Source organism: Capra hircus, chromosome 4 (assembly GCF_001704415.2).
Source record: "Capra hircus breed San Clemente chromosome 4, ASM170441v1, whole genome shotgun sequence".
Taxonomy (NCBI): domain Eukaryota; kingdom Metazoa; phylum Chordata; class Mammalia; order Artiodactyla; family Bovidae; genus Capra; species Capra hircus.
The window spans coordinates 54,350,740-54,362,845 of NC_030811.1; the positions used below are offsets into that span (position 1 = coordinate 54,350,740).

General features: G+C 44.7%; 1 protein-coding gene across 6 annotated transcripts in view; it reads right to left on the reverse strand.

Moving 5' to 3' along the window:
• NOD1 (nucleotide binding oligomerization domain containing 1) overlaps positions 1 to 12,106 on the reverse strand; it is a 91,806-nt gene that overhangs the window by 18,313 nt on the left and 61,387 nt on the right. For 5 of the 6 annotated variants that reach the window (XM_018047107.1, XM_005679252.3, XM_005679254.3 and 2 more), the window contains 4 exons: positions 8,912 to 8,995; positions 7,599 to 7,682; positions 6,203 to 6,286; positions 333 to 416 (listed from right to left, as the gene is read on the reverse strand). In XM_018047107.1, the coding sequence (XP_017902596.1) occupies positions 333 to 416; positions 6,203 to 6,286; positions 7,599 to 7,682; positions 8,912 to 8,995 (336 nt within the window). Of the gene's footprint in view, positions 1 to 332; positions 417 to 6,202; positions 6,287 to 7,598; positions 7,760 to 8,911; positions 8,996 to 12,106 lie in introns of those variants that run through there. The other variant, XM_013963362.2, reaches the window with a different exon arrangement.

The window sequence follows — 12,106 nt, forward strand, 5'->3', positions numbered from 1 at the left end:
GTTTTATTTGGACTGAAGAATTCCTCCCCAACCCTCAAGGGGCACATGCAGACTGCCAAGGAGCTGGCAGCGTCCCATGTCTGATACAATGGGTGTGGGCACACGTCACATTACGGAGCTGAAAACTTCACCAGGATGTCCTTTACTGTATGCCTATCTTCTATGTCAATAAAAATGTTCTTAAAAAGATAAGGTAAAACCACACACACAAATACCTTCCCTGTTAGGAAAGCCAGCCACCTCTTCCCCTTGGTTCCTCCCCTGGTGAAACGAGGTGCGCCGGGTGAGCAGGTTGGGTCTCAAGACACTGGGTCTCAGAAAGCAGCAGTTACCTCAGGTTGGTCAAGCTGGGGTGGTTCCTCAGAGCCTCTGCGAAGGCCTTTGCTCCTTCATCACCGATTTGATTGCCCCACATCCTGAGGGCAGAGGCGAGACAGTAAAAGTTACCTCATGCTCATCCCCTTATTTTCTGCTCGTGGCCACAGGAGATGGCGTGTAATCTCACAGGCAGATGTCTCTGCTCCATCTCTGGAGCTGTGGCCTGGAGATGAATCCTTCCACCAGCCCCTTAGTGAGCTGCTCTGGAGGAACAAAACCAGTAGAAGCCTTGGGAACATAAGTCAGACACAATTAGAAACCAAGTCTGTCCCCTGAGTTTTTGGAGAGCTGTCAGTCAAAGCCTAAGCTCACGACCGTCCCTGAAATGTCACCCACAGGATATACAGGTTGACAAGAGCTTGAAAGGAAGGCCTCGGTTGGGGGGGGGGTGCCAGGTCCCAATATCCATTTGACCCTGAACAGGGGTGACATGTGTTCCTGAAAGCATAGTCAGTCTTACATAAAGCAAATATCAAGAAACACACTGAGAAACTTACTCAGCAATTTTCCTGGTATGTAAAGAGGACATGACCAAACCATGCTGTTCAGATTGTTGTAGTTTGGGTGGGGAGTTGCAATGACAAACTGTATTCCCTTCTCCACAGCAGAAAACCTTAAGAGAATCTGGCTAAATCAAGGGTCTGTATGGTAAGACACTGGGTTCCCAACCTGGCCCTGCCCCCCGCACCCTCTCCCCCACCTATTCGTGCACGGGTGGTGTATAATCGCTTAGGTCTTAGTCTCCTCATCTGAAAGCAGGAATAAGAGCATTTCCTCATAGAGTTGTGAGGATGAAGTGAGTTAATACATGCAAAGCACCCAGGACAGTGCTGAGCCTATGAGTCAGCTATTTCTAAAAGGCTGAGGGTCACTGTCTACAGAAAGCAAGTCTGCTGGGCCCACCACAACACAACCAAAGCTGCCTCAGCTGCATGCTCTCACCAGGCAAGTGGCCTGATGTCTCTGGCAGTACGGCTTGTAAAACCCCAGAATGAGAATTTTCAGCATTTTGCATAAAAAGTGTGTGAATATAACTGCAAAGGATCAAACTTTTAATAAAGTGGAAAACTACTCATGACATGAGAGTCAGTGAAGAAAGGCAGAGTAAAATTCTGTACAGATAGTTTGACGTCGACAATATTAAAACAGTGTAGAGAGGGCATCCATTGCATGAGAGAGCTCAAGAAAGCTTACCTGACATCTAGGGCAGATAACAATTGTTTTTGAGAAGAAGATCTCTATTATACTTCTCATATTTTCCATAGTTTACAAATAAAATTATCTACGTTTCTTTTAAAGTCAGGGGGAAATTGTAACTATGAAAAGCTTTAAATAGTTTCCTGAGTTAAAACCACAATGAGGTATCACCTCACACCCATATGAATGGTTACTATCTAAACACCAGGAAATAACAAGTGTTGGTGAGGATGTGGAGAAATTGGAACCCTTTTGCACTGTTAGTAGAAATGTAAAATACTACAGGTGCTGTAGAAAGCAATATGGCAGTTCTTCAGAAAAGTAAAAATAGAATTGCCATGTGGTCTAGCAGTTCCACTTCTGGGTATATACCCAGAAGAATTGAAATCAGGGCTTCAAAGAGATATATGTACACCCGCAGCATTATTCAAAAGAACTAAAAGGTAGAAATAACCCAAGTGTCCACTGACATTAATGGATAAACAAAATGTGGTATGTACATAGAATGGAGTATTAAACGGACTTAAAAAAGAAGTAAAGTCTGATACATGCTACAACATGGATAAACCTTGAGAACCTAATGCTAAGTAAAACAAGCCAGTCACAAAAGCACAAATACTGTATGATTCCACTTATATGACTGCCTACAGTAGCTGAATGCACAGGGACAGAGAGTAGAAAGGCGGTTGCCAAGGGCTGGGGGGAGGGGAGAATGGGGAATTACTGTTTCATGGGTATAGGGTTTCTGTTTTACAAGATAAAGAGAGCTCTGGAAATGGATAATGATGATGGTTGCATGACTATATGAATATACTTAATTTTAAGTATATCAGACTGTACGCTTAAAGTGGTTAAGATGGTAAATTTTATGTTACATGTATTTTCAATAAAAAATTGAATTAAAAAAGCCTCCAGAGAGGGGAGGCAGAGACAAGATGGTGGATTAGAAGGATGTGAACTCACGTCTTCTTAGGAGAACACCAACATCACAACTAAGTGCTGAACAACTATCAGCAAAAAATGGTGGAACCTACCAAAAAAGATATCCTACATTTAAAGAAGCCACAACAAGGCAGTATGAGGGGCATAATCATGATAAAATCAAACTCCATACCTCCCAAGTGAGTGACCCACAAACTGGAAACTTTTATCACAGAAGTTCTCCCACAAAAGTGAAAGTTCTGAGCCCCATATCAGGCTCCCCAGCCCGGGGGTCTGGCAATGGGAGGAGGAGGTCCCAGAGAATCTGCCTTTGAAAGCCAGTGGGGTTTGATCACAAGAATTCCACAGAACTGGGGGAAACAGAAACTCCACTCTTGGAGGGCACACACACCAACCGAGGGGAAAAGCAGTGACCTCATAAGAGCCTAGGCCAGACCTACCTGCTCATATTGGAGAGTCTCCTGCAAAGGCAGGGTGGCTGTGGCTTGCTGTGGGGACAAAGACACTGATGGTGGTAGTTCTTGAGAGTACTCATTGGCATGAGCCTTCCTGGAGGCCGCCATTTTTTCACCAAAATCTGGCCCCACAAAATAGCCTGCAGGCTCTAGTGCTGGGTTACCCTGGGGCCACCAACCAACAAGGTGGGAACACAGCCCCACAATTAGCAGACAGGCTGCCTAAAGTCTTCCTGACCATACAGCTGCCCACTAAACACACCCCCTGACACAGCTCTGCCTGCCACAGGGACAAGACCCAGCTCTACCCACCAGTGGGTGGGAACTAGTCTCACCCTCCAGGAAGCCTGCACAAGCCTCTCAGACAGCTTCATCCATGAGGGGGCAGACAGCAGAAGAAAAAGGAACTGTAGCCCTGCAGCCTGTGGGACAGAAACTGCAGTCACAGAAAGTTAGACAAAATGAAGACTGCCACAGAACGGAATAAAGAGAAAAGGATGAAAAGAAATGAGGACAGTCCAAGAGACCTCTGGGATAACATACAATGCAACAACATCTGCACTGTGGGGTCCCAGAAGGAGGAGAGACAGAGAAAGGACCCGAGAACACATGTGAAGAGATAATAGCTGAAAATTTCCCTAATACAGGGAAGGAAATAGTCACCCAGAGATTCTCTGCAGGCGAGAAGGGATTGCAGTGATATATTTAAGGGGAAGAACCTACAACTGAGAATGCTCTACCCAGCAAGGCTCTCATTCAGATTTGATGGAGAAATCAAAAGCTTTACAGACAAGCAGAAGCTAAGAGAATTCATCATCACTAAAGCAGCTCTACAACAAATGCTAAAGGAACTTCTCTAGGTGGGAAAAAAAAAGGCCACACTAGAAATAAGAAAATCATGAATGGAAAAGCTTACCAGTATAATCAAACATACAGGTAGGATATCATCCACACACAAATATGACCTCAAAGCCAGCAACCATGAGGAGAATATAAATGCAGAATACTGGAAATGCATTTGAAATTAAGAGATCAGAAACTTAAAACAATCTTGCTTATATACAGACTTCTGTATCAAAACCTCATGGTAATGCCAAACTGAAAATCTATAATTGATACATACACAAAAAAGAAAGAGGAATCCAAACACAACACTACACTTAGTCATCAAGTCACAAGAGAACAAAAGAGGAAGAAAAAAGACCCACAAAAACAAATTCAAAACAACAAAATGGCAATTAAAATATATATATTGATAATTACCTTAAATGTGAATGGATTAAATGCCCCAACCAAAAGACACAGACTGGCTAAATGGGGTACAAGACACACATACATACATACATACATACACACACACACACACACACACACACAGTCTACAATGGACCGATTTTAGATCTAGGACACATACAGACTGCAAGTGAGGGGATGGAAAAAGGTATTCCATGCAAATACACATCAAAAGAAAGCTGGAGTAGCAATACTCCTATCAGACAAAACAGGCTTTAAAAACTGTTACAAGAAACAAAGAAGGACACTGCAAATATAACAACTGTAAATATACATGTGCCCAAAATAAAATATAGGAGCACCATAATATATAAGGGAAATACTAACAGCCAGAAAAGGAGAAACCAACAGAACCACAATAATGGTGAAAGTGAAACTGGCTCAGTCGTGTCCAACTCTTTGCGACTCCATGGACTGTCCATGGAATTCTCTAGGCCAGAATACTGGAGTGGGTAGCCTTTCCCTTCTCCAGGGGATCTTCCCGACCCAGGAATTGAACCAGGGTCTCCTGCATTGCAGGCCGATTCTTTACCAATATCCCATTTACATCAATGGACAGATCATCCAGAAAGAAAATAAGGAAACATAGGCCTTAAATGACAGACCAGATGGACTTAATTTATAGAGCATTCCATCCAGAAGCAGCAGGATACACATTCTTCTCAAGTGCACATGGAACATTCTCCAGGATTGATCACATGCTGGGCCATAATGCAAGCCTCAGTAAATTTAAGGAAACTGAAATCGTGTCAAGCATCTTTTCCAACCACAATGCTATGAGATTAGAAATCACCTAAAGAAAATAGCTGTAAAAAACACAAAATGTGGAGGCTAAACAATATGCTGGGCTTTCCAGGTGGCTCAGTGATTAAGAATCTGCCTGCCAATGCAAGAGCCATGGTTTGATCCCTGGGTTGGGAAGATCCCCTGGAGAAGTACATGGCAACCCACTCCAGTGTTCTTGCCTGTGAAATCCCATAGCCAGAGAAGCTTGGTGGGCTACAGTCCACGGGGAAGCAAAAGAGCTGGACACAACTTAGAGACTAAATAGCAACAAACAATATGCTACAAGAAAACAATGGACCACTGAAGAAATCAAAGAGGACATTTTAAAAATACCCACAGACAAATGAAAACAAAAAGCGCAACAATCAAAAACCTACGGAATGCAGCAAAAGTCGTTCTAAGAAGGAAGTTTATAGCAACATAATCTTACCTCAGGAAATTAGAAAAGTCTCAAATAAACAACCTAAACTTACACCTAAAGCCACCAGAGAAAGAACAAACAAAGCCCAAAGTTAGTAGACAGGAAAAAAATCACAAAGATCAGAGCAGAAATAAATTAATCAAAGACAAAATAGCAAAGGTCAATGAAACTAAAAGCTAGTTTATCTTTGAAAAGATAAACAAAATTGATAAACCTTTAGCCAGAGTCATCAAGAAATAAAGGGAGAGGGCTGAAATCAATAAAATTAGAAATGAAAAAGAAGATACAATGAACACTACAGAAATACAAGGGATCATAAGAGACTACTGCGAGCAACTACATGCCAATAAAATGGACAATCTAGAAGAAATGGACAAATTGTTAGAAAGGTACAAGCTCCCAAGACTAAACCAGGAAGAAACGGAAAATATGAACAGACCAATTACAAGCACTGAAAAACCCTGAGCAAGCAAAAGGCCAGGACCTGATAGCTTCATAGGCAAATTATACCAAACATTTAGAGAACAGTAAACACCTATCCTTCTGAAACTGTTCCAAAATATTATAGAAGAAGCAAAACTCCCAAACTCATTCTGTGAAGCCACCATCTGGTTTTGATAGCAAAACCAGACAAAAATATCACAAAAAAAGGAAAATTACAGGCCAGCAAGCACTACTGTATACAGAGCAGGTCGTATACAAACACCCACGTGCGTTCACCTCTACTCACCCGACTTCAAAGATGGATTTGCTGTTCTTCACAGCCAGAGCGAGACTCTTTCCTCCTTCACTTGTTATTTTGTTTTTTCCCAATCTGCAGAGAGTCATGCACACATCAGCTCCAGCTGTGAGGGCACTCCAGCATCAGCCGCCCTCATCTTTGGCACGGAGTCCCCTGGGGCCCTCTTAGGATGGATGGTCTTTCTCCTGGGACCCACAGCAGCCTTTCCTGGGCTTCCCCTCAGGAAGGGGCCTGAAGCTTTGAGGAAAGTAAGTCAGCATTCCTTTCCAGGAGACACAATCTCTGCGGAAACTAAGGGATCCGAGTTCTCCCTCAGATTCTTTAAATGACCTCTGAGCATCACTCCGTTCCATCAGCAGACTAGATGGTTCCCACTTCAACTGCAAATGGTCAAGGGGTAGGGTCCCATCACCAGAGCTGCACCAGGGGCTCCTGCAAGCCTGGTGCTCTGACATCTTTAGCAGGACATTTCCTATGACACAGCCAAGGTTCAAACTGTTGCCTGCAACTAGATGGCTGTGGCCTGAACGTTCGTCTCTCTCACCCCACCAGAGTCTATATGTTGAAATCCTAACCCCTAGATATTAGGATGCTAGGAGATGGGCCTTTGGGAAGTGATAAGGCCATGCATCACAGCCCTCACAAATGGGATTAGTGACTTACAAGTGAAGTCCAAGAATGCTCCCTCTCCCCCTCTTCCACCACCACGTGAGGACACAGCAAGAAGGCACTATCTGAGAACCAGGAATCGGGCCCTCACCAGGCACCTAACCTTCTGGCACATTAATCTTAGGCTCTCCAGCCCCCAGAACTGCGAGAAAGAAATCCCCAGTGATGATGCATGCATGCTAAGTTGCCTCAATTGTGTCTGCCTCTTTGACACCCTGTGGTCTGTAGCTCACCAGGTTCCCCTGTCCATGAGATTCTCCAGGCAAGAATACTGGAGGGGGCTGCCATGCCTTCCTGCACGGGGTCTTCCAAACCCAGGGATCAAACCTGCGTCTCTCTTGTCTCCTGCATTGGCAGGCGGGTTCTTTACCACTAGTGCCGCCTGGGAATGTTATTTTGTTACAAAAGCAAGATGGACTAAGATAATGAGAACTTCCTCAGGGGAAAAAGACCTCCAGAAAGGGTGACTGTTGTGACCTTTCTCCTGTCAGGAGTTAATGAAATCGAAATGCCATGCTCCCCCCCACAACACGGTAGGGCTTTCCCCTCAGGATCTCCCCACACCCTTCCAAACTGAGCCTCACCCACAGTTCACCACACAGATGTCCCTGGGGCAAGCAGAAGGCAGCTCTAGGGGGACATTTATTCTTTGCTTGAATAACAACAGGTGACCAAGAGAAGCTGCTGAAGACCCCGTTGTACCCACCCCACTTACTTCAGGTGTGTGAGGCCTTTGCACTCATCCAGGATTCTGGCGATGTACCCGGCTCCGACATCGGTGATTTGGTTGTTGTATAAGCTTCGAGAGAAAGCACGGCCATGAGAATTTATGACCCCATTTTTTTAAAGTAAGTGCTGTCTGCTGATGTCCAGAGTCTGGGTCAAAAGGAGAAAGGAAGGGCATGTGGAGACCAGAGTTTGGGGCTCAGGGGTCTCATAGGCTGGGGTCAAGGCCAACACTGACACTTTCCCCAGTTTTATGACCTGGGACAATGTACCCAGCCTCTCTGTGCCTTAAGTTTCTCCATCTGTAACAAGGGGTAAGATTTACAGCTCCTCACAGGATTGTTATGAGGATCATACGAGATCATTCCAAGCTTTTGCATGTAAGTGCTCAATAAATGGTAGACAGGGGGGCACTTTGAGATTAAGGGATAATCTTGAGGGGTAACATTTTCCGACCATTAGAACCACCTCAGTGTCTTCCTTTTAGTCAGTGTACCACTTGATACCAATTCAACAATAGGGTTGAAAGTGGAAAGCAGACAGGTTTCCATGGTCACCGGAACTCCAGAGCCAAAAGGCAACCTGGGATTGAGTGCTTCAGTGTCCTCGTCTGATGGCTGACAAAACTGAGGCCCCAAGAAGCTGACAGGCTGGCTCCAGCTCACAGAGTGCACAGCTGCCGTGGGGCTGGCCAGGCTGGCCCACAACCCCTCATCTCAAACTCCAAGATCCCAAAGGCTCCCCAAACCCAAACTTCTTCATAACTATTTTGACAACCAATGTGGTGCTGTTCACGGTCTTTATCTCATCTGGTTTGACTGTTTCTACATTTTGCTGCAGAAATATTAAAGTGTCTGAAAATGGGGTCATGACACTGCTGGTAGTAGGAACACTGATTTCTGATTCGTGTCATGCTCCAAGGGTTCTGGACAACAGATCACGGACCCACAGTAGTGAAATCTACCACATAAACAGTATTCTCACGTTCATAAAACATATCCCCAGGTATGTAGCCATTACATCTCTCAATCACCACCTGTGAAACTATATCCCTATATTAGGATCCCAATTATACAAGGGGGATGAGAGGGCTGGGTTCAGTGAGATTTCCTGACTTTCTCAAAGAGTGAGCTGCTGGCTGAGCCAAAAGCAGAACCCAGGATTCCTGGCTCCCAGTCCGGTGCTTTTGCTGGTGTCCGGGGCCATCAGTCTCAACCATCCAGTGATCCATAAGAAGGGCAATTTCCTGCTACTCTCTATTCTTACTACATAGCTGTCCCAGTGTTCTTGAGAAATACATACCCTAAAAATGTCAGAATTTTGTATTTGGTCAGCTCTTCATATAGCACCTTCACCCCACTGTCAGTGATCTGGTTCACACTGAGTCTGAAAAAAACAGTAAAGAAATTTAAGAGTCAGAGCAGCTTCTCACTCTGAAAGAACATTAATTCCACAAGGTTCTGAAGCTTATAGGTCCTGGAGTTTTCCCAGCTATAAATGCCCCCAGAGAGAATGGCCATAGTAGCCAGTCAAATGGCCCCTATAGTACCTGGTCTTCATGGGGGCTAAGAGACCCACCAGAATCAGCCCATTGACAAGGCTACAGCACAGCTCTGGTTCAACACAAGGGCTACGAGGGGCACCTGAAGGACACATGTGGCCAGCCCCCTCTGATATCCTGCATTTGCCAAGGGCCTCTGTGTCAATGTGGCTCTCACTGTTCACAAGGGGCTATGGGATTTGGAAGCATATGGAGCTGCATTTAGTGGTTATGAGGCTAGGGGAGAGGATGTTCCATCATATCCCAAGTGGGGCCAGAGTTTAGGGGTCCTGCAAAAGGCAGGACAGTCCCCACGTGGACTGTCCCACCCAAAATGCCAAGAGCCTTTCCATCTGGAAATGCACGTGCTACACCTGCCTTGCCACCAAAAAGGCTAGTCAAGGGAGACAGCTCCTGTGGTGTGGTTCTGTGTGGGAAGTTCAATGGCAAGGGCGAAACAGTCGAACAAGGCAGGCCTTGGCAGCCACACTCTCCCATTCCTCTTTAATGCCAGTGCTGCTTGCAGCAGGCCAAGCTTTGAGAGGGGGCAAAAAAAGAGCGCCTTGGGATGACGGATGGCTCTTGGACAAGGGCCAGCTGCACACTGAAATTGCTCTTCAAAAGTGCTATATTAGCCGGATATTATGATTTGGCCAAAATGGAGAACTTTTTGTTTTACTACCAAGGAATCTCTATAACAAACGGCCCTGATCTTCTCAACCCTCCACCCCTTCATTTAGATGAGTCTGAGGGATGGAATGGAGAAAAGGAAAGATATACTCATTTGAATGCAGAGTTCCAAAGAATACCAATGAGAGATAAGAAAGCCTTCCTCAGCAATCAATGCAAAGAAATAGAGGAAAACAATAGAATGTGAGAGACTAGAGATCTCTTCAAGAAAATTAGAGATACCAAGGGAACATTTCATGCAAAGATGGGCTCAATAAAGGACAGAAATGGTAGGGACCTAACAGAAGCAGAAGATATTAAGAAGACGTGGTAAGAATACACAAAAGAACTGTACAAAAAAGATCTTCATGACCCAGATAATCACAATGTATGATCACTCACCTAGAGCCAGACACCCTGGAATGTGAAGTCAAGTGGGCCTTAGAAAGCATCACTAAGAACAAAGCTAGTGGAGGTGATGGAATTCCAGTTGAGCTATTTCAAATCCTAAAAGATGATGCTGTGAAAGTGCTACACTCAATATACCAGCAAATTTGGAAAACTCAGCAGTGGCCACAGGACTGGAAAAGGTCAGTTTTCATTTCAGTCCCAAAGAAAAGCAATGCCAAAGAATGCTCAAACTACTGCACAATTGCACTCATCTCACACACTAGCAAAGTAATGCTCAAAATTCTCCAAGCCAGGCTTCAGCAATATGGGAACCGTGAACTTCCTGATGTTCCAGCTGGTTTTAGAAAAGGCAGAGGAACCAGAGATCAACTTGCCAACATCTGCTGGATCATCAAAAAAGCAAGAGAGTTCCAGAAAAACATCTATTTCTGCTTTATTGACTATGCCAAAGCCTTTGACTGTGTGGATCACAATAAACTGTGGAAAATTCTGGAAGAGATGGGAATACCAGACCACCTGACCTGCCTCTTGAGAAACCTATATGCAGGTCAGGAAGCAACAGTTAGAACTGGACATGGAACAACAGGCTGGTTCCAAATAGGAAAGGAGAACGTCAAGGCTGTACATTGTCACTCTGCTTATTTAACTTATATGCAGAGTACATAATGAGAAACGCTGGGCTGGAAGAAGCACAAGCTGGAATCAAGATTGCCAGGAGAAACATCAATAACCTCAGATATGCAGATGACACCACCCTTATGGCAGAAAGAAGAACTAAAGACCCTCTTGATGAAAGTGCAAGAGGAAAGTGAAAAAGTTGGCTTAAAGCTCAACATTCAGAAAACTAAGATCATGGCATCCAGCTCCATCAATTCATGGCAAATAGAAGGGGAAACAGTGGCTGACTTTATTTTGGGGGGCTCCAAAATCACTGCAGATGGTGATCACAGCCATGGAATTAAAAGACGCTTACTCCTTGGAAGATAAGTTAGGACCAATCTAGACAGCATATTCAAAAGCAGAGACGTTACTTTGTCAACAAAGGTCCGTCTAGTCAAGGCTATGGTTTTTCCAGTAGTCACGTATGGATGTGAGAGTTGGAATGTAAAGAAAGCTGAGCGCCGAAGAACTGATGCTTTTGAACTGTGGTGTTGGAGAAGACTCTTGAGAGTCCCTTGGACTACAAGTCCCTTGGACTGGTCCATCCTAAGGGAGATCAGTCCTGGGTGTTCATTGGAAGCACTGATGCTGAGGCTGAAACTCCAATCCTTTAGCCACCTGATGTGAAGAGGTAACTCATTTGAAAAGACCTTGATGCTGGGAAAGACTGAAGTCAGGAGAAGAAGGGGATGACAGAGGATGAGATGGTTGAATGGCATCACCAACTCAATGGACATGTTTGGGTAAACTCCGGGAATTGGTGTTGGACAGGGAAAACCTGGCGTGCTGCGGTTCATGGGGTTGCAAAGAGTCGGACACGACTGAGTGAGTGAACTGAATTGAGGGATGGAATAAAGCTCAGAAATGGAGGAGTGTAAGGGACGAGGTGAGGGTCAGGAGTGGGTGAGACAACAGACCAGAGCTCTGCAATTATTTTCTATAAAGGGTCAGATAGAAAATTTTTAGGCTCTGAGAGCCATCTGATCTCTATTGTAACCACTCAGCTCTGCAGAATGAAGCAGTCAATATGTAAATAAATGAGTGAGACTCTGTTCCAGTAAGACTTTATCTAAAACACAAGCCTTGGGCCAAACTGAGCCACAAGCCCCTCTGTGATTAAAACGAGGCTAAAGCAGTAAAAACTTGATCTTTAGCCCTATCAGAATGATCATATCAGACACTCTGGACCCTTCCCACTCGTGTTACTCACCTTGGTG